Source organism: Taudactylus pleione, unplaced genomic scaffold (assembly GCF_031769625.1).
Source record: "Taudactylus pleione unplaced genomic scaffold, aTauple2 ptg001655l, whole genome shotgun sequence".
Taxonomy (NCBI): domain Eukaryota; kingdom Metazoa; phylum Chordata; class Amphibia; order Anura; family Myobatrachidae; genus Taudactylus; species Taudactylus pleione.
Genome location: NW_028286052.1, coordinates 334428 through 355091, shown reverse-complemented (window position 1 = coordinate 355091; position 20664 = coordinate 334428). Strand labels below are relative to the sequence as shown.

At 43.1% G+C, this 20664-nt stretch overlaps 1 protein-coding gene across 1 annotated transcript in view; it reads left to right on the top strand.

Moving 5' to 3' along the window:
* The first annotated feature begins 6018 nt into the window (after positions 1–6018).
* The window catches only part of PPP1R13L (protein phosphatase 1 regulatory subunit 13 like), a 47422-nt gene continuing 32776 nt past the window's right edge, over positions 6019–20664 (top strand). The window contains exons 1-4 of the mRNA XM_088464336.1: positions 6019–6134; positions 12090–12588; positions 12893–12985; positions 13073–13158. Coding sequence (XP_088320462.1) covers positions 6036–6134; positions 12090–12588; positions 12893–12985; positions 13073–13158 — 777 coding nt within the window. The 5' untranslated portion in view covers positions 6019–6035. The remainder of the gene's footprint in view (positions 6135–12089; positions 12589–12892; positions 12986–13072; positions 13159–20664) is intronic.

The following is a 20664-nucleotide window of genomic DNA, read 5'->3' as shown; positions in this document are numbered from 1 at the left end:
GCCCTGTCGCACCTGTGCTGCAGATGGGCTTTGCCCTGGTCACCGGTTTTCCGTCTCCCTCTGGTGAGAATGTGATTCTTGTATGTGTCCAGATCTTTGTTCTCTCTCTTCCTTCTCCTCCTCCGGCCTATGGCTTGGTAACTAACTGAGGTGCTTTGGCTCGGGGGAGGGGTATAGGAGGGGGACTTAGGGCCTGATTCAGACCCACTCGCGAGCGGCTGTACGCTCGCAAGTGGGTCGATGGTCTGCACTGAGCATGCGCACGACGGAGGGAGCTCCGTCGTGCGCATGCGCCAGACACGACGAGCGAAGGACTTTCCTTCGCTCGTTGTGTCCGATCAAAGGGGGCGTGCTGTCAATGTTGATTGACAGCACGCCCCCTTTGGTGGGCGTGCCGGGGGCGTGCCTCCCTGACGGGGGCGTTCCCACGGGAACGCCTCCCGTCAGAAGCCGGCCCACTGACATCACTAGTGATGTCAGTGGGAGTGATTTTGGCTCTGATAGAGCCAAAATCACTCCGGAGCTTGCGGTTGAAAACCTCAACCGCAGGCTCCGGCTCGCAATTTCGATGGTCGCGATGGTCACGACCATCGCGGCCATCAAAATGCACGCTCGTATAGCCTGTGGGTGGTGACCCACAGCTATACGAGCGTCCAGGAGGACGCTCCATGAAAAAGGAGCCCGGCCCTCATGCAGAGCGTGCGCTCTGCTCAGAGCGTACGGCTCTGAATGAGGGCCTTAGTGCATCCTGGGAGGCTGAAGCTTAACTCTTTGGTGCCCTGCGACTGACGTCACACCTATACCCCAAGGTATCCTGTGGAACCCTATGGACTTCGTAGAAATAGAGATAACAAGGGTAAGTTCTTACCATATCTCATATTATCTCCTATATATCCTATCTCTCTATCTCCTATATATCCTATCTCTCTATCTCCTATCTCCTATATATCCTATCTCTCTATCTCCTATATATCATATCTCTCTATCTCCTATTTCCTATATATCATCTCTCTATCTCCTATATATCATATCTCTCTATCTCCTATCTCCTATATATCATATCTCTCTATCTCCTATATATCATATCTCTCTATCTCCTATCTCCTATATATCATATCTCCTATATACCATATCTCCTATATATCATATCGCTCTATCTCCTATTTCCTATATATCATCTCTCTATCGCCTATATATCATATCTCTCTATCTCCTATCTCCTATATATCATATCTCTCTATCTCCTATATATCATATCTCTCTATCTCCTATATATCATATCTCTCTATCTCCTATCTCCTATATATCATCTCTCTATCTCCTATATATCATATCTCTCTATCTCCTATCTCATATATATCATATCTCTATCTCCTATATATCATATCTCTCTATCTCCTATCTCCTATATATCATATCTCCTATATATCATATCTCCTATATATCATATCTCCTATATATCATATCTCTCTATCTCCTATATATCATATCTCTCTATCTCTTATCTCCTATATATCCTATCTCTCTATCTCCTATATATCATATCTCTCTATCTCCTATCTCCTATATATCCTATCTCTCTATCTCCTATATATCATATCTCTCTATCTCCTATTTCCTATATATCATCTCTCTATCTCCTATATATCATATCTCTCTATCTCCTATCTCCTATATATCATATCTCTCTATATCCTATATATCATATCTCTCTATCTCCTATATAGCATATCTCTCTATCTCCTATCTCATATATATCATATCTCTATCTCCTATATATCATATCTCTCTATCTCCTATCTCCTATATATCATATCTCCTATATATCATATCTCCTATATATCATATCTCCTATATATCATATCTCCTATATATCATATCTCTCTATCTCCTATCTCCTATATATCCTATCTCCTATATATCATATCTCTCTATCTCCTATCTCCTATATATCATATCTCCTATCTCCCATATCTCCTATCTCCTATATTTCATATCTCCTATATTTCATATCTCCTATATTTCATATCTCCTATATATCATATCTCCTATATATCATATTTCCTATCTATCCTATCTATGTGAGGGATTGCTGCTGGTTGTTTGGGCATCCTGGGAGCAGCCAGACCTTAGTGTGCCCGTGTATAGGATACAGTACAAGTCTCTGTCCTATACTCACTCACTAAGGCGTATTGTACTTGGCCAGAGATACAGGAAGCTTTGTCTCATAGTTATGATTATAGGGGGAAGTATTCATATAGGTCACAAAAATAACATGTTGTGTAACCCAGGAACTGAATAGAGATCTTGTGTGAGATGTTATTTATTGGTTCTCCTGGATCCCAGGTACAGTAAATGTCCATTAGTACGTAGCTAATGGTTGCGTGTACAGGGCGGTTGCGTGTACAGGGCGGTTGCGTGTACCAGGCCGCGTTGCATCTGCTTAGCGTTTGAGGATTTTTTCGGGTCTGTGACTGGTATAGAAATCAAATGTTTGCTGTACAGTGGAATTGTTTGTACATGGGTGTCCGATATAAAGACCCCTTATGGGATGGACATGTTTATACTTCTGTACATGACACAGCAACATACTCCTGTAAAGAGGGATCAGTCTACAGATAGCAGGAAGATCATGGAATAAACAGCAACATCAATACAAAATGCAGCCTGCAGGGGGCGCTGGTTCCCTCACTCTGCTGCATGTCAGAGGGCACTGAGGCGTTCCTGTCTATGTCTGTGTAGTGATCGCTGCTGTTACTCATTATTCCCATCATTACCAACACTGAGGAATAGCAGAAGAAGACGCATTTATTCTAATTTCATACCGCTAGGAGTATATCATCAGATATACCTGGGAGTATATATCACATACCTGGGAGTATATATCACATACCCGGGAGTATATATCACATACCCGGGAGTATATATCACATACCCGGGAGTATATATCACATACCCGGGAGTATATATCACATACCCGGGAGTATATAGCAGATGGGATTCAGGGGCACAAACATAAAGCTGTAAGGAACGCTCCTGTACATACTGTATGTGTCGGCTTGGATCGTTAGGAGAAAGTGCTTGTCTAGCAGGGTGAGATGACCTGGGGCAGAGCACGTTGTAGTGTGGCGAGTTCTGGAAATTGCCCTCCAGTAACAGTGTCTGGGACTAGTACATTCTGTACAAGAATTCTTCTTACCTGAAAGAGATGTGCAGACTCAGGAGCACACTTACAGAGGATCTGTGTATTATATGGCTACTTTACCAGATGGGAATAGTGACCCTTCTTCCTTTCCCTCTCCCCCATTCCATGGTCTCTCTCTCCCATCCCCCCCATTCCATGGTCTCTCTCTCCCATCCCCCCCCATTCCATGGTCTCTCTCTCCCATCCCCCCCCATTCCATGGTCTCTCTCTCCCATCCCCCCCCATTCCATGGTCTCTCTCTCCCATCCCCCCCCATTCCATGGTGTCTCTCTCCCTCCCTCCCCCATTCCATGGTGTCTCTCTCCCTCCCTCCCCCATTCCATGGTGTCTCTCTCCCTCCCTCCCCCATTCCATGGTCTCTCTCTCCCTCCCTCCCCCATTCCATGGTCTCTCTCTCCCTCCCTCCCCCATTCCATGGTCTCTCTCTCCCTCCCTCCCCCATTCCATGGTCTCTCTCTCCCTCCCTCCCCCATTCCATGGTCTCTCTCTCCCTCCCTCCCCCATTCCATGGTCTCTCTCTCCCTCCCTCCCCCATTCCATGGTCTCTCTCTCCCTCCCTCCCCCATTCCATGGTCTCTCTCTCCCTCCCTCCCCCATTCCGTGGTCTCTCCCCCCCCATTCCGTGGTCTCTCTCCCCCCCCATTCCGTGGTCTCTCTCTCCCTCCCCCCCATTCCGTGGTCTCTCTCTTCCCCCCCCATTCCGTGGTCTCTCTCTCCCCCCCCCCATTCCATGGTCTCTCTCTCCCTCCCCCCCCGTTCCATGGTCTCTCTCTCTCCCCCGTTCCATGGTCTCTCTCTCTCTCCCCCGTTCCATGGTCTCTCTCTCTCCCCCCCGTCCCATTGTCTCTCTCTCTCTTTCTCTCTCTCTCTCTCTCTCCCTCTCCCCATTCCATGGTGTCTCTCTCTCTCTCTCGCTCTCCCCCATTCCATGGTCTCTCTCTTGCTCTCCCCATTCCATGGTCTCTCTCTTGCTCTCCCCATTCCATGGTCTCTCTCTCTCCCCATTCCATGGTCTCTCTCTCGCTCTCCCCATTCCATGGTCTCTCTCTCGCTCTCCCCATTCCATGGTCTCTCTCTCTCTCTCCCCATTCCATGGTCTCTCTCTCTCTCTCTCCCATTCCATGGTCTCTCTCTCTCTCCATTCCATGGTCTCTCTCTCCCCCCATTCCACGGTCTCTCTCTCCCCATTCCATGGTCTCTCTCTCTCTCTCCCCATTCCATGGTTCTCTCTCTCTCTCTCTCTTCCCATTTCATGGTCTCTCTGTCCCCATTCCATGGTCTCTCTCTCTCCCCATTCCATGGTCTGTCTCTCTCTCTCTCTCTCTCTCCCCATTCCATGGTCTCTCTCTCTCCCCATTCCATGGTCTCTCTCTCCCCATTCCATGGTCTGTCTCTCTCTCTCTCCCCATTCCATGGTTTCTCTCCCCCCATTCCATGGTCTCTCTCTCTCTCTCTCTCCATTCCATGGTCTCTCTCTCTCTCCATTCCTTGGTCTCTCTCTCCATTCCATGGTCTCTCTCTCTCCCCATTCCATGGTCTCTCTCTCTCCCCATTCCATGGTCTCTCTCCCTCCCCCATTCCGTGGTCTCTCTCTCCCCATTCCATGGTCTCTCTATCTCCCCATTCCATGGTCTCTCTCCCTCCCCCATTCCGTGGTCTCTCTCTCTCTCCCCATTCCATGGTCTCTCTATCTCCCCATTCCCTGGTCTCTCTCTCTCCCCATTCCATGGGTCTCTCTCTCTCTCTCCATTCCATGGTCTCTCTCCATTCCGTGGTCTCTCTCTCCCTCCCCCATTCTGTGGTCTCTCTCCCTCCCCCATTCCGTGGTCTCTCTCTCCCTCCCCCATTCCGTGGTCTCTCTCTCCCTCCCCCATTCCGTGGTCTCTCTCTCCCTCCCCCATTCCGTGGTCTCTCTCTCCCTCCCCCATTCCGTGGTCTCTCTCTCCCTCCCCCATTCTGTGGTCTCTCTCTCTCTCTCCATTCCATGGTCTCTCTCCATTCCGTGGTCTCTCTCTCCCTCCCCCATTCCGTGGTCTCTCTCTCCCTCCCCCATTCCGTGGTCTCTCTCTCCCTCCCCCATTCCGTGGTCTCTCTCTCCCTCCCCCATTCCGTGGTCTCTCTCTCCCTCCCCCATTCCGTGGTCTCTCTCTCCCTCCCCCATTCCGTGGTCTCTCTCTCCCTCCCCATTCTGTGGTCTCTCTCCCTCCCCCATTCTGTGGTCTCTCTCTCCCTCCCCCATTCTGTGGTCTCTCTCCCTCCCCCATTCCGTGGTCTCTCTCTCCCTCCCCCATTCCGTGGTCTCTCTCTCCCTCCCCCATTCCGTGGTCTCTCTCTCCCTCCCCCATTCCGTGGTCTCTCTCTCCCTCCCCCATTCCGTGGTCTCTCTCTCCCTCCCCCATTCCGTGGTCTCTCTCTCCCTCCCCCATTCCGTGGTCTCTCTCTCCCTTCCCCATTCCGTGGTCTCTCTCTCCCTTCCCCATTCCGTGGTCTCTCTCTCCCTCCCCCATTCTGTGGTCTCTCTCTCCCTCCCCCATTCTGTGGTCTCTCTCCCTCCCCCATTCCGTGGTCTCTCTCCCTCTCCCCCATTCCGTGCTCTCTCTCTCTCCCTCCCCCATTCCGTGGTCTCTCTCCCTCCCCCATTCCGTGGTCTCTCTCCCTCTCCCCCATTCCGTGGTCTCTCTCCCCTCTCCCCCATTCCGTGGTCTCTCTGTCTCTCTCCCTCCCCCATTCCGTGGACTCTCCCTCTCCTTTTGAGCTCAGTTTTCATTTTGGGGAGTAATTACGTTTTTTTGGCTGTTGTTCTGCAGCTTTGGCGGCTGAGGAGCTGAGTATGAAACAGATGGAGCTGAATTCTGCCACAGCCAAACTGGATGAGCTGCGGCTTGAACTTGAAAATCGGAGGTCGTCCAGCAGCCCCAGGAAGGGAGAGGTATATAATGTACAATATTCCTGTGCACAATTCAGTGTTGGCTTTCCTGATGGATCTCCTAGTGCAGGCATGTCAAACGCACCATACCAACCGGGCCGAATATTCAAGGTGTAAGTGTGTGTGTGCCGCGAGGAAAAAAAGTATTATATGCAATTTTGAAAGGGTTATTAATAAAACCAATGCAGTGCCCCTTATGCAATGCCCCCTGTATTCGAGCCCCTCATGCAATGCCACTGCAGTTGTGCCCATTATGCAGTGCCCCCTTTATAAGAGCCCCTTATGTAATGCCACCTATAGAAGAGCTCCTTATGCAATGCCCCCTGTATTAGAGCCCCTTAGGTAGTGCCCGTTGTTGTGTCCCCCAGTAATGCCCCCTCCCAGTATAGAACAGGCCCCACTCCCCTGTGCAGTACTTACCTCTCTTAGCGCTGGGCCACCGCTCCTGCAATGACGCTGCTGCTGACTGGCTCTAACTAGATCCAGCAGGGCACGCCACACATCGCGGGTGATGATGTCACCCGCACACTACATCACTGGGAACGCTGGCCTATGAGGCTTCTTTAGTCTCTGATCGCTTCAGAGAGCAGCGTTCCAAGTTTTTTTTTTTTTTTTGAAAAGCAGTTTTTATTAGTATAGTAAAAGTATTCATAACAACAAAAATAAAGTCTGCACAGAATATACAAAAGTACAATCAATCTCCGTTCTGAAAATTCAAAATAGAAAATATAATAAAACATAGTCAGATACTATAATAAAATCGTAACAAATAGTGCAATTACTTTGAGAGAGATAATTCCAATACCATCTTTTTAATTATATATAACCAAATAGAGAAAAAAAAAAAAAAAGAGGGGGAAAAAAAAAAAAGTTACTTTTTGATTAGTATATCGCAATACATATTCAAGAATATAAAAGAAACAGAGCTCGAATATTATAATACGATACATTTATTTATGTGAGACTACGCATTAATGACCACGAGGTATTTTCAAATATTTTCATTATATATGTTACATTATCCAGGGGGAGATAGTCCAGATAAAGTTCCCATTTCTTATAAAAGCGTGTAATCCCTTTTTCTATATCAATTAAAGCTCTCCTTCTCTCAAAATAATAGAAAGTAGTTCAGTTCTCACCATACCAATGGATGGTGGGCTCGGGGATAGCCATTTTTGTAAAATAGCCTTTCTAGCAATTGTAATCAGTAAAGACAAAAACAGGATATATTCTTTAGGTAAGGATGACTGAATCCAAGGTGTAAAATCTATTCGTAATAATGGAGCCCAAGAAAAAGGTAAATTAAGTTTAGTCATATCCACAACAGAATTATGCAGCTTACGCCAACATTTTGTGACCTTAGAGCATTGGCACACGTTATGTATAAATGTTGCAGAGGAGGAATGACATTTAGGGCAATAGCCAGAGACGTCATGTGAGATAGAGTGCCTCTGTGCCTGTGATATATAAGCTCTGTTCATACATTTAAAATGAACCTCTTGTAATTTAGAAGAAACAAGAGAACTCATAGTGCGCGGCATAGTGGACAGTATAACATCAGAGGAGTTAAAGTCGGGGAAATCCGTTGACCAAGCTCTCCATACTCCGGTCCATAAACTGGTAGTAGTAAATAATAAATCCGTATATATGAAACGTAGTTTGAATTTAATGGATGAACAGAGTATAAATAGAGAATGTAATGTACAATCTGACATAGGTAAAGACTTGGTACCAGGGGGCTACCTACTAAAAATAAAATGCCTGACTTGTAAATAGAGAAAAAATTGCGAATGTGGAATATTGTATTTTTCTTGAAGCTCTGAGAATGAATAAAATCGTCCCCCCCCCCGGATCAAATACATCTCTGATTTTCGCTATACCCTTCTGTTTCCATGTGGTATAATGGGAGATGGTTAGCGAGGGTGGGAAGACAGGATTACCCCATATTGTAAGGTAATTAGTAAATGTAGGGTCAGATTTCAGTTTCTTAGGAATATCTATCCATGCTTTATAAGTGTCTTTGAATAAAAAATGATGTAGAATACAAACTGGTATTTTAGAGCGTGGCATTTGTAGAATCGCTACTATAGAGTAAGGATAAAATAAAGCGTTTTCTATTTATGGATTTGTGAAATGAAATAGTCCCAAACACCAATCTGATATATAAGGAGACGATGCCGCCTGGCGAAAGTCTTCACATCTGGCAAACCCAATCCTCCCTTAGCTCGTGGTAAAACTTATCTAGCTCTGGCAATTCCAGGTTTTTTGTTTTTCCAGAGAAAAGATTGAAAAATATTTGTACATATCTTGGTATCAGATGGGGAAAGAACAATGGGGAGCATTTGAAGTGGATATGTTAATTTCGGAAAGAGGACACTTTTTATTACCACTATACGTCCCGAAAGAGACAGAGGTAATGACGTCCATTGTTTAACCAGCCTGGGAATTTTAGCTATAACAGTCGGAAAATTGTAGATATTTTTGATAGAGGGTGTAATATATATACCAAGATATTTAATATTCTTTTCAGCAATATGAAAGGAAGAGGAGAGTACCGGATGCTGGTGCAGCAGGTCAGGACGTGTGAGGGGCAAGATTTCTGATTTCTGAACATTTATTTTGTAGCCAGCAAATGAACTGAAGCTCTGTATCTCCTCTGAGATAGCCGGTATTGAAACATCAGGTTTCGATATAAATAAAAGTATGTCATCCACAAACAAGGATAACTTCAGCTCATCTCCAATATATATACCAATATACAGGGAATTGTTACGTAGAGAAATTGCCAAAGGTTCTAATGTTAGGGCGAACAATAAAGGAGAAAGTGGGCAGCCTTGGCGTGTGTCCCTTTGAATGGAAATTTGTGAAGACATATTTATCCGCAATCACTCTAGAGGAAGCAGAGAAATTCAATGCACAAATCAAATTAATAATTTGCAATGGGAAACCAAACCTTCCAAGTACCTCATAAAGATGATCCCAAATCAAATGCCGTTTCGGCGTCTAAAGATAATAATAGGCTGAGATCATCCCCATGAAAGTCATCTATTTGTTGCAATACCACCAGTACCTTTCGGATATTTGAAACAGAGCTTCGCCCCTGAATAAACCCTGTTTGATCTTCATGGACCAAAGAGGGAATAACCTGTTTAAATCTATTAGCGATAATTTTGGTGCAAATTTTATATTCTACGTTTAATAACGATATGGGGCGGTATGAAGCTGGTATGGTAAGATCCTTACCGGGCTTAGGCAGCACTGTAATAAAGGCTTCATTAAAACCCGGTGGGAGAGTACAAGTAGTGAGAATGGGATTATATAAACTAGTCAAAGGAGTAATAATTGGTGGTCGAAGGAGCTTCTAGAACTCACCAGTAAAGCCGTCCGGCCCTGGCGATTTGCAGTTTGGAAGGTTTTTAATAGTTGCAGCAACCTCTTCCTCGGTAATTGGTTGATATAAAAATTTACTTTGATCTATCGAGAGCTGTGGAAGGGTAAGTTTTTGCCAAAATGAGTCCTTGGCGTAGTATCAATTGGATCTTGGGAATATAAAGTAGAATAGAAATCATGAAGTACCTCAGTGATTTTCTGACCAGTATGTTGAGGAGAGCCAGCACGATCAGTAAGGGATAAAATAGTAGAAGGAGTACGGGTGCCTCGTAGGAGATTGGACAGGAGTTTACCGGATTTATCTCCATGCATATGAAAAGTAAATTTGCTAGTATTGACTTGACGATCTGCAACCTGCTGCACCAAGCAATCAAAACTAAGTCTAGCCTCTTCGAATTTAGTTCTGGTAAGGGGCGAGGGAGATCTACTAAAATCTTGATAAGTTAGTGTTAGGGTAGATTGGGCATCCTGCAATTTCTGAGAGTGATGTTTGCGGAGTTGTGCAGTAAAGGACATAATTTGCCCTCCAATGACCGCTTTTGCAGCCTGCCAATATAAAAAGGGGGTTTCTAAATGTTGGACATTGGAAAGCACATAAGAGATCCAGGATGATTGTACTGTATCTTTAAATTTATGAGAGGAAGTCAAATATGAAGGGAAACGCCAATTATAAATATTACCAACAGGTATTGAGGGAGAGAATTCTATCCAAACTAAAGAATGATCTGTAAGACGAAGGGGTTCAATGAATGAGGCCAAAGCAGCCGTAACCAATATAGGGGACAGTAATATATAATCAATTCGAGAGTACGTCTTATGTGGTGCTGAGTAAAATGTAAATTCTTTATCTATTGGGTGGTGAAACCGCCAAAGATCCGTAAGATGTAGTTGATCTAATAAGAATGGTATACCAAATTTACGCCGTCTCCCTGAGTAGTGAGATGAGGATTGACGATCCATGAAAAAGGAGGATGCCATATTCCGTATCCATAAATTGGTATAGCAAATTAAGCAGTGACTGAAAAAAGGAACCATCAGAAACTGTAGGGGCATATATATTACATAAAGTGTAGAGAGCGCCAAAGAGCGTAATTTGTAGGATAATAAAGCGGCCATTTGGGTCGGAAATCTGTTTTTCTATAGTTAATGGAAGGACTTTTCGTATCAAGATAGCTACTCCGCGAGAGTTAAAATTCTAAGAAGAATATGCTACTCTCTGTTGTCGTAACATGGATAATTTGTCATGTTCTAAATCAGTCTGTGTCTCCTGAAGAAAGGAGATTTCTACCCTTTAAATATTTAAATAGGAGATAATCTTCCGACGCTTTGCTGGGGAATTAATACCTTGGACATTCCACGAACATAATTTAATAGTGGTCATAGGAAAAATGGTATAGATATATCAATGCAAAAATCTTATATAGGAGATATCGTGAACATATACTCTAAGTAGACAGAAGAAATATGTTGTAAAGCATAACAGCCTTATAATCAAAAAAGGAGATAAGGGGAAAACAATAAAATAAAAAGGGAACCAGAAAAAACTAAAACACGTGAACCACAGCAAAGACCTTTCCATAAGGTCACAAGAAAAAGGGAGGAAAAGCCGTGGGGCTCCCCACTCCAATACATTCCAAAAAGAGAAGAACAAATATTATATCATATTTAACATTCAACCAGCGAAGACACATCTATAAAATTGTTCGCAATATATATTTCAAAAAACACCTGCAATAACAGGAGCATTAACTAGTAAATAGAAGGACCATTCCTAATAACAATGATAATTATATAGAAATCAAACACGCAATAAAGGAATATAATTACATATCCCGTATATCATCATGTAATAACATATCTAAAGTATAAAACTTCAGATAACACGGCACATATAAAACAGAGAGCGAAAAAAAACAAAAAACGGAAAAATGCTAATATGTGAAAAAATGGGAGGATTATACTCAACAAACAATGGGTAAGGAGTGTCAATCAACAGAGGCGTTTCGTTCCTCATCCTCCAAAAACACTTGTGCACCCGCAGCATTGGTGGATTCCTTAAAGTCTCTACCTTGAAAAACTCTTAGCTTGGCTGGGTAAAGAAGGGCAAATTTTCTCTTGGCTTGGAAAGTTTGGAGCAAACAGGACTCATTTCTTTACGGGCTTTGGTAACTTCTACCGAATAGTCTTGAAAAATAAGCAAACGGTGATCCATCCACATTATTCGGTCTAATTTACGCGCAGCTGACCAGAGAGTCACTTTGTGCGCAAAGTTGAGACATCTAAATATCACAGTGCGCGGGTGTGAAGAATCAGTAAAGGTCCCAGCGTTCCAAGTTTAAACACAAATATTATGTGGCCCAGTCACCCCTGCTGCGATCTCGGCCGCCTAATATATGTATTTGGGCCCACACTGTTGGGCCGCATAAAATGTTACTTTGGGTCGCGAGTTTGACATGCCTGTCCTAGTGGGTACAAATTGGTGTCCACCTGGTAATCGGCCATTAGATGAACAGACTGACTAATCACCAGATTATCTAACCCAAACTTTCTCTGTATTCATCCTCACAGACCCCCGAAGTTCTCACCTCCTTAAGCTCCCCAAGCACCCTATCCCCATCCCTCACACGTCGTTCTCAGCCAACACAAGCCCAACCATCGCTTGGTGCAGTCTCTTCTCTGCATCCTCAGAGACTTCGGACTCCAGAGCCATCATTTTCTGCCCCAAAAGCTCCTTCATTGACCATTAATTCCACATCCACAGTCCCCACACTGTCCCTCAGCTCCTCCCCCAACCTTACACGCAGGTCCTTATCCACGGAGAATACAGACCCCTTTATGACTGTCCCATCGCGTCCTACCTGGGGAAGACCTTCCTCGCCTCGCCTCCAGTACTATGAGAGGCCCATCTCCAATTCATCATCACGCCTGTCTTCGGGCTCATATGACTATGCGTTAGGCCCCAGATCAACCTCACAAGGCCCCAATGGACCTCCAGTTGGGATGTATGCAGAATGGGGTCCACCGCAGAGGTCACCGTCCCCTTACGAGGCACAGCCCAGGTTCTCAGGTACTGTACATACTTTGCATTGTGTGAAGTGTTATGTTTGTGTTGTGTTTATGGTGAGAGGTGAAAGGAACAAATCATTTTACTGTATCTCGGTGCATTCGCAATATCTAGAAAGAGCCTGAAACCCAGAGACCAAAGGGTGCATAAGCAGATAACATGTTAGACGTACAAGTAAGGGATGTGGAAGAAGTTCAATAGAGATGTCAGTAGAGGAGATAATGGAGATGGCCACGTCGTAGAGAATATCCGATAATGTAGGTAGAAGAAGGACTCTTCAGCTCTAATTGGATCTTCTGTGTCCCAGATGATGTCAGTTCCTTACGCCGCCGGCATCCCCATCGCAGCTGGAATGAGTCTGATCTGGATACGGTATATGACAAGAAAGCCTCTCAGGAAAGTAAGTGAACCTGGCTGAGTGTGAGTGAGGCTGTGGTTGGTGTCAGATGTTCTTTCCATGGTAACATCCTCATTTCCTCCTCTGCAGGGTCTGATCGAGCATCTCTTTCGGGAGTTCCTGTGGCGAAGGCCTGGAGGGAGAGTAGCCTGGACTCTGCTCCGATGAAGGGCGCAGTGAGTGTCTCCAGCGTAGTCCATTCATTGCTGCAGTAACATAATTAGTTTCCAGCGTATACCATTCATTGCTGCAGTAACATCATTAGTTTCCAGCGTAGACCATTAATTGCTGCAGTAACATCATTACTTTCCAGCGTAGACCATTCATTGCTGCAGTAACATCATTACTTTCCAGCGTAGACCATTCATTGCTGCAGTAACATCATTACTTTCCAGTGTAGACCATTCATTGCTGCAGTAACATCATTACTTTCCAGCGTAGACCATTCATTGCTGCAGTAACATCATTACTTTCCAGCGTAGACCATTCATTGCTGCAGTAACATCATTACTTTCCAGCGTAGACCATTCATTGCTGCAGTAACATCATTACTTTCCAGTGTAGACCATTCATTGCTGCAGTACCATCATTACTTTCCAGCGTAGACAATTCATTGCTGCAGTAACATCATTGGTTTCCAGCGTAGACCATTCATTGCTGCAGTAACATCATTAGTTTCCAGCGTAGACCATTCATTGCTGCAGTAACATCATTACTTTCCAGCGTAGACCATTCATTGCTGCAGTAACATCATTGGTTTCCAGCGTAGACCATTCATTGCTGCAGTAACATCATTGGTTTCCAGCGTAGACCATTCATTGCTGCAGTAACATCATTAGTTTCCAGCGTAGACCATTCATTGCTGCAGTAACATCATTAGTTTCCAGCTGAGAGCATTGGACAGAATATAGTAAAAAGATGAATAAAACAAAACTCTGGATGCTAGTTAGTTATTACTCTGCGTTGCTATTATTCTCTGTGGACGCTAGTTAGTTATTACTCCACGTTGTTATACTCTGTGGGTGCTAGTTAGTTATTGCTCCATGTTGTTATACTCTGTGGGTGCTAGTTAGTTATTGCTCCATGTTGTTATACTCTGTGGGTGCTAGTTAGTTATTGCTCCATGTTGTTATACTCTGTGGACGCTAGTTAGTTATTACTCCACGTTGTTGTTGTTATACTCTGTGGACGCTAGTTAGTTATTACTCCACGTTGTTATACTCTGTGGGTGCTAGTTAGTTATTGCTCCATGTTGTTATACTCTGTGGGTGCTAGTTAGTTATTGCTCCATGTTGTTATACTCTGTGGGTGCTAGTTAGTTATTGCTCCATGTTGTTATACTCTGTGGACGCTAGTTAGTTATTACTCCACGTTGTTGTTGTTATACTCTGTGGACGCTAGTTAGTTATTACTCCACGTTGTTATACTCTGTGGGTGCTAGTTAGTTATTGCTCCATGTTGTTATACTCTGTGGACGCTAGTTAGTTATTACTCCACGTTGTTGTTGTTGTACTCTGTGGACGCTAGTTAGTTATTACTCCACGTTGTTCTTATACTCTGTGGACGCTAGTTAGTTATTACTCCACGTTGTTGTTGTTATACTCTGTGGACGCTAGTTAGTTATTACTCTGCGTTGCTATTATTCTCTGTGGACGCTAGTTAGTTATTACTCCACGTTGTTATACTCTGTGGGTGCTAGTTAGTTATTGCTCCATGTTGTTATACTCTGTGGGTGCTAGTTAGTTATTGCTCCATGTTGTTATACTCTGTGGGTGCTAGTTAGTTATTGCTCCATGTTGTTATACTCTGTGGACGCTAGTTAGTTATTACTCCACGTTGTTGTTGTTATACTCTGTGGACGCTAGTTAGTTATTACTCCACGTTGTTATACTCTGTGGGTGCTAGTTAGTTATTGCTCCATGTTGTTATACTCTGTGGGTGCTAGTTAGTTATTGCTCCATGTTGTTATACTCTGTGGGTGCTAGTTAGTTATTGCTCCATGTTGTTATACTCTGTGGACGCTAGTTAGTTATTACTCCACGTTGTTGTTGTTATACTCTGTGGACGCTAGTTAGTTATTACTCCACGTTGTTATACTCTGTGGGTGCTAGTTAGTTATTGCTCCATGTTGTTATACTCTGTGGAAGCTAGTTAGTTATTACTCCACGTTGTTGTTGTTGTACTCTGTGGACGCTAGTTAGTTATTACTCCACGTTGTTCTTATACTCTGTGGACGCTAGTTAGTTATTACTCCACGTTGTTGTTGTTATACTCTGTGGACGCTAGTTAGTTATTACTCTGCGTTGCTATTATTCTCTGTGGACGCTAGTTAGTTATTACTCCACGTTGTTATACTCTGTGGGTGCTAGTTAGTTATTGCTCCATGTTGTTATACTCTATGGGTGCTAGTTAGTTATTGCTCCATGTTGTTATACTCTGTGGACGCTAGTTAGTTATTACTCCACGTTGTTGTTGTTATACTCTGTGGACGCTAGTTAGTTATTACCCCACGTTGTTATACTCTGTGGGTGCTAGTTAGTTATTGCTCCATGTTGTTATACTCTGTGGACGCTAGTTAGTTATTACTCCACGTTGTTGTTGTTGTTGTACTCTGTGGACGCTAGTTAGTTATTACTCCACGTTGTTCTTATACTCTGTGGACGCTAGTTAGTTATTACTCCACGTTGTTGTTGTTATACTCTGTGGACGCTAGTTAGTTATTGCTCCATGTTGTTGTTGTACTCTGTGGACGCTAGTTAGTTATTACTCCACGTTGTTGTTGTTATACTCTGTGGACGCTAGTTAGTTATTGCTCCATGTTGTTGTTGTTATACTCTGTGGACGCTAGTTAGTTATTACTCCACGTTGTTGTTATACTCTGTGGACGCTAGTTAGTTATTACTCAACGTTGTTGTTGTTATACTCTGTGGACGCTAGTTAGTTATTGCTCCATGTTGTTGTTGTTATACTCTGTGGACGCTAGTTAGTTATTACTCCATGTTGTTGTTGTACTCTGTGGACGCTAGTTTGTTATTACTCCACGTTGTTGTTATACTCTGTGGACGCTAGTTACTTATTACTGCACATTGTTGTTGTTATACTCTGTGGACGCTAGTTAGTTATTACTCCACGTTGTTGTTGTTATACTCTGTGGACGCTAGTTAGTTATTGCTCCATGTTGTTGTTGTTATACTTTGTGGACGCTAGTTAGTTATTGCTCCATGTTGTTGTTGTACTCTGTGGACGCTAGTTATTGCTCCATGTTGCTATACTCTGTGGACGCTAGTTAGTTATTGCTCCATGTTGTTGTTGTTATACTCTGTGGACGCTAGTTAGTTATTGCTCCATGTTGTTGTTATACTCTGTGGATGCTAGTTAGTTATTACTCCACGTTGTTGTTATACTCTGTGGACGCTAGTTAGTTATTGCTCCATGTTGTTGTTGTTATACTCTGTGGACGCTAGTTAGTTATTGCTCCATGTTGTTGTTGTTATACTTTGTGGACGCTAGTTAGTTATTGCTCCATGTTGTTGTTGTACTCTGTGGACGCTAGTTATTGCTCCATGTTGCTGTACTCTGTGGACGCTAGTTAGTTATTGCTCCATGTTGTTGTTGTTATACTCTGTGGACGCTAGTTAGTTATTGCTCCATGTTGTTGTTGTTATACTTTGTGGACGCTAGTTAGTTATTGCTCCATGTTGTTGTTGTACTCTGTGGACGCTAGTTATTGCTCCATGTTGCTGTACTCTGTGGACGCTAGTTAGTTATTGCTCCATGTTGTTGTTGTTATACTCTGTGGACGCTAGTTAGTTATTGCTCCATGTTGTTGTTATACTCTGTGGATGCTAGTTAGTTATTACTCCACGTTGTTGTTATACTCTGTGGACGCTAGTTAGTTATTGCTCCATGTTGTTGTTGTTATACTCTGTGGACGCTAGTTAGTTATTGCTCCATGTTGTTGTTGTTATACTTTGTGGACGCTAGTTAGTTATTGCTCCATGTTGTTGTTGTACTCTGTGGACGCTAGTTATTGCTCCATGTTGCTGTACTCTGTGGACGCTAGTTAGTTATTGCTCCATGTTGTTGTTGTTATACTCTGTGGACGCTAGTTAGTTATTGCTCCATGTTGTTGTTGTTATACTCTGTGGACGCTAGTTAGTTATTACTCCACGTTGTTGTTATACTCTGTGGACGCTAGTTAGTTATTGCTCCATGTTGTTGTTGTTATACTCTGTGGACGCTAGTTAGTTATTACTCCACGTTGTTGTTATACTCTGTGGACGCTAGTTGGTTATTACTCCACGTTGTTGTTGTTATACTCTGTGGACGCTAGTTAGTTATTACTCCACGTTGTTGTTGTTATACTCTGTGGACGCTAGTTAGTTATTGCTCCACGTTGTTGTTGTTATACTTTGTGGACGCTAGTTAGTTATTGCTCCATGTTGTTGTTGTACTCTGTGGACGCTAGTTATTGCTCCATGTTGTTGTTGTTATACTCTGTGGACACTAGTTAGTTATTGCTCCATGTTGTTGTTGTTATACTCTGTGGACGCTAGTTAGTTATTACTCCATGTTGTTGTTGTTATACTCTGTGGACGCTAGTTAGTTATTGCTCCATGTTGTTATACTCTGTGGACGCTAGTTAGTTATTGCTCCATGTTGTTGTTGTACTCTGTGGACGCTAGTTAGTTATTACTCCATGTTGTTGTTGTACTCAGTGGACGCTAGTTAGTTATTGCTCCATGTTGTTGTTGTTGTTACACTTTGTGGACGCTAGTTAATTATTGCTCCATGTTGTTGTTGTACTCTGTGGATGCTAGTTAGTTATTGCTCCATGTTGTTGTTGTACTCTGTGGACGCTAGTTAGTTTTTGCTCCATGTTGTTGTTGTACTCTGTGGACGCTAGTTAGTTATTGCTCCATGTTGTTGTTGTACTCTGTGGACGCTAGTTAGTTATTGCTCCATGTTGTTGTTGTACTCTGTGGACGCTAGTTGGTTATTACTCCACGTTGTTGTTGTTATACTCTGTGGACGCTAGTTAGTTATTACTCCATGTTGTTGTTGTTATACTCTGTGGACGCTAGTTACTTATTGCTCCATGTTGTTGTTGTTGTACTCTGTGGACGCTAGTTAGTTATTACTCCATGTTGTTGTTGTTATACTCTGTGGACGCTAGTTACTTATTGCTCCATGTTGTTGTTGTACTCAGTGGACGCTAGTTAGTTATTGCTCCATGTTGTTGTTGTACTCAGTGGACGCTAGTTAGTTATTGCTCCATGTTGTTGTTGTTGTACTCTGTGGACGCTAGTTAGTTATTGCTCCATGTTGTTGTTGTACTCTGTGGACGCTAGTTAGTTATTACTCCATGTTGTTGTTGTTATACTCTGTGGACGCTAGTTACTTATTGCTCCATGTTGTTGTTGTTGTACTCTGTGGACGCTAGTTAGTTATTGCTCCATGTTGTTGTTGTATTCAGTGGACGCTAGTTAGTTATTGCTCCATGTTGTTGTTGTACTCTGTGGACGCTAGTTAGTTTTTGCTCCATGTTGTTGTTGTACTCTGTGGACGCTAGTTGGTTATTACTCCACGTTGTTGTTGTTATACTCTGTGGACGCTAGTTAGTTATTACTCCATGTTGTTGTTGTTATACTCTGTGGACGCTAGTTACTTATTGCTCCATGTTGTTGTTGTTGTACTCTGTGGACGCTAGTTAGTTATTACTCCATGTTGTTGTTGTTATACTCTGTGGACGCTAGTTAGTTATTGCTCCATGTTGTTGTTGTACTCAGTGGACGCTAGTTAGTTATTGCTCCATGTTGTTGTTGTACTCAGTGGACGCTAGTTAGTTATTGCTCCATGTTGTTGTTGTTATACTCTGTGGACGCTAGTTACTTATTGCTCCATGTTGTTGTTGTTGTACTCTGTGGACGCTAGTTAGTTATTGCTCCATGTTGTTGTTGTATTCAGTGGACGCTAGTTAGTTATTGCTCCATGTTGTTGTTGTACTCTGTGGACGCTAGTTAGTTATTGCTCCATGTTGTTGTTGTACTCTGTGGACGCTAGTTAGTTATTGCTCCATGTTGTTGTTGTACTCTGTGGACGCTAGTTGGTTATTACTCCACGTTGTTGTTGTTATACTCTGTGGACGCTAGTTGGTTATTACTCCACGTTGTTGTTGTTATACTCTGTGGACGCTAGTTAGTTATTGCTCCATGTTGTTGTTGTATTCAGTGGACGCTAGTTAGTTATTGCTCCATGTTGTTGTTGTACTCTGTGGACGCTAGTTAGTTATTGCTCCATGTTGTTGTTGTACTCTGTGGACGCTAGTTAGTTATTGCTCCATGTTGTTGTTGTACTCTGTGGACGCTAGTTATTGCTCCATGTTGTTGTTGTTATACTCTGTGGACACTAGTTAGTTATTGCTCCATGTTGTTGTTGTTATACTCTGTGGACGCTAGTTAGTTATTACTCCATGTTGTTGTTGTTATACTCTGTGGACGCTAGTTAGTTATTGCTCCATGTTGTTGTTGTTATACTCTGTGGACGTTAGTTAGTTATTGCTCCATGTTGTTGTTGTTGTACTCTGTGGACGCTAGTTAATTATTGCTCCATGTTGTTGTTGTACTCTGTGGACGCTAGTTAGTTATTACTCCATGTTGTTGTTGTTATACTCTGTGGACGCTAGTTACTTATTGCTCCATGTTGTTGTTGTACTCAGTGGACGCTAGTTAGTTATTGCTCCATGTTGTTGTTGTACTCAGTGGACGCTAGTTAGTTATTGCTCCATGTTGTTGTTGTTGTACTCTGTGGACGCTAGTTACTTATTGCTCCATGTTGTTGTTGTACTCAGTGGACGCTAGTTAGTTATTGCTCCATGTTGTTGTTGTACTCTGTGGACGCTAGTTAATTATTGCTCCATGTTGTTGTTGTTGTACTCTGTGGACGCTAGTTAATTATTGCTCCATGTTGTTGTTGTTGTACTCTGTGGACGCTAGTTAATTATTGCTCCATGTTGTTGTTGTACTCTGTGGACGCTAGTTAGTTATTGCTCCATGTTGTTGTTGTTGTACTCTGTGGACGCTAGTTAATTATTGCTCCATGTTGTTGTTGTACTCTGTGGACGCTAGTTAGTTATTGCTCCATGTTGTTGTTGTTATACTCTGTGGACGCTAGTTAGTTATTGCTCCATGTTGTTGTTGTTGTACTCTGTGGACGCTAGTTAATTATTGCTCCATGTTGTTGTTGTACTCAGTGGACGCTAGTTAGTTATTGCTCCATGTTGTTGTTGTTATACTCTGTGGACGCTAGTTAGTTATTACTCCATGTTGTTGTTGTTATACTCTGTGGACGTTAGTTAGTTATTGCTCCATGTTGTTGTTGTTGTACTCTGTGGACGCTAGTTAATTATTGCTCCATGTTGTTGTTGTTGTACTCTGTGGACGCTAGTTAATTATTGCTCCATGTTGTTGTTGTTGTACTCTGTGGACGCTAGTTAGTTATTGCTCCATGTTGTTGTTGTTGTACTCTGTGGACGCTAGTTAATTATTGCTCCATGTTGTTGTTGTACTCTGTGGACGCTAGTTAGTTATTACTCCATGTTGTTGTTGTTATACTCTGTGGACGCTAGTTACTTATTGCTCCATGTTGTTGTTGTACTCAGTGGACGCTAGTTAGTTATTGCT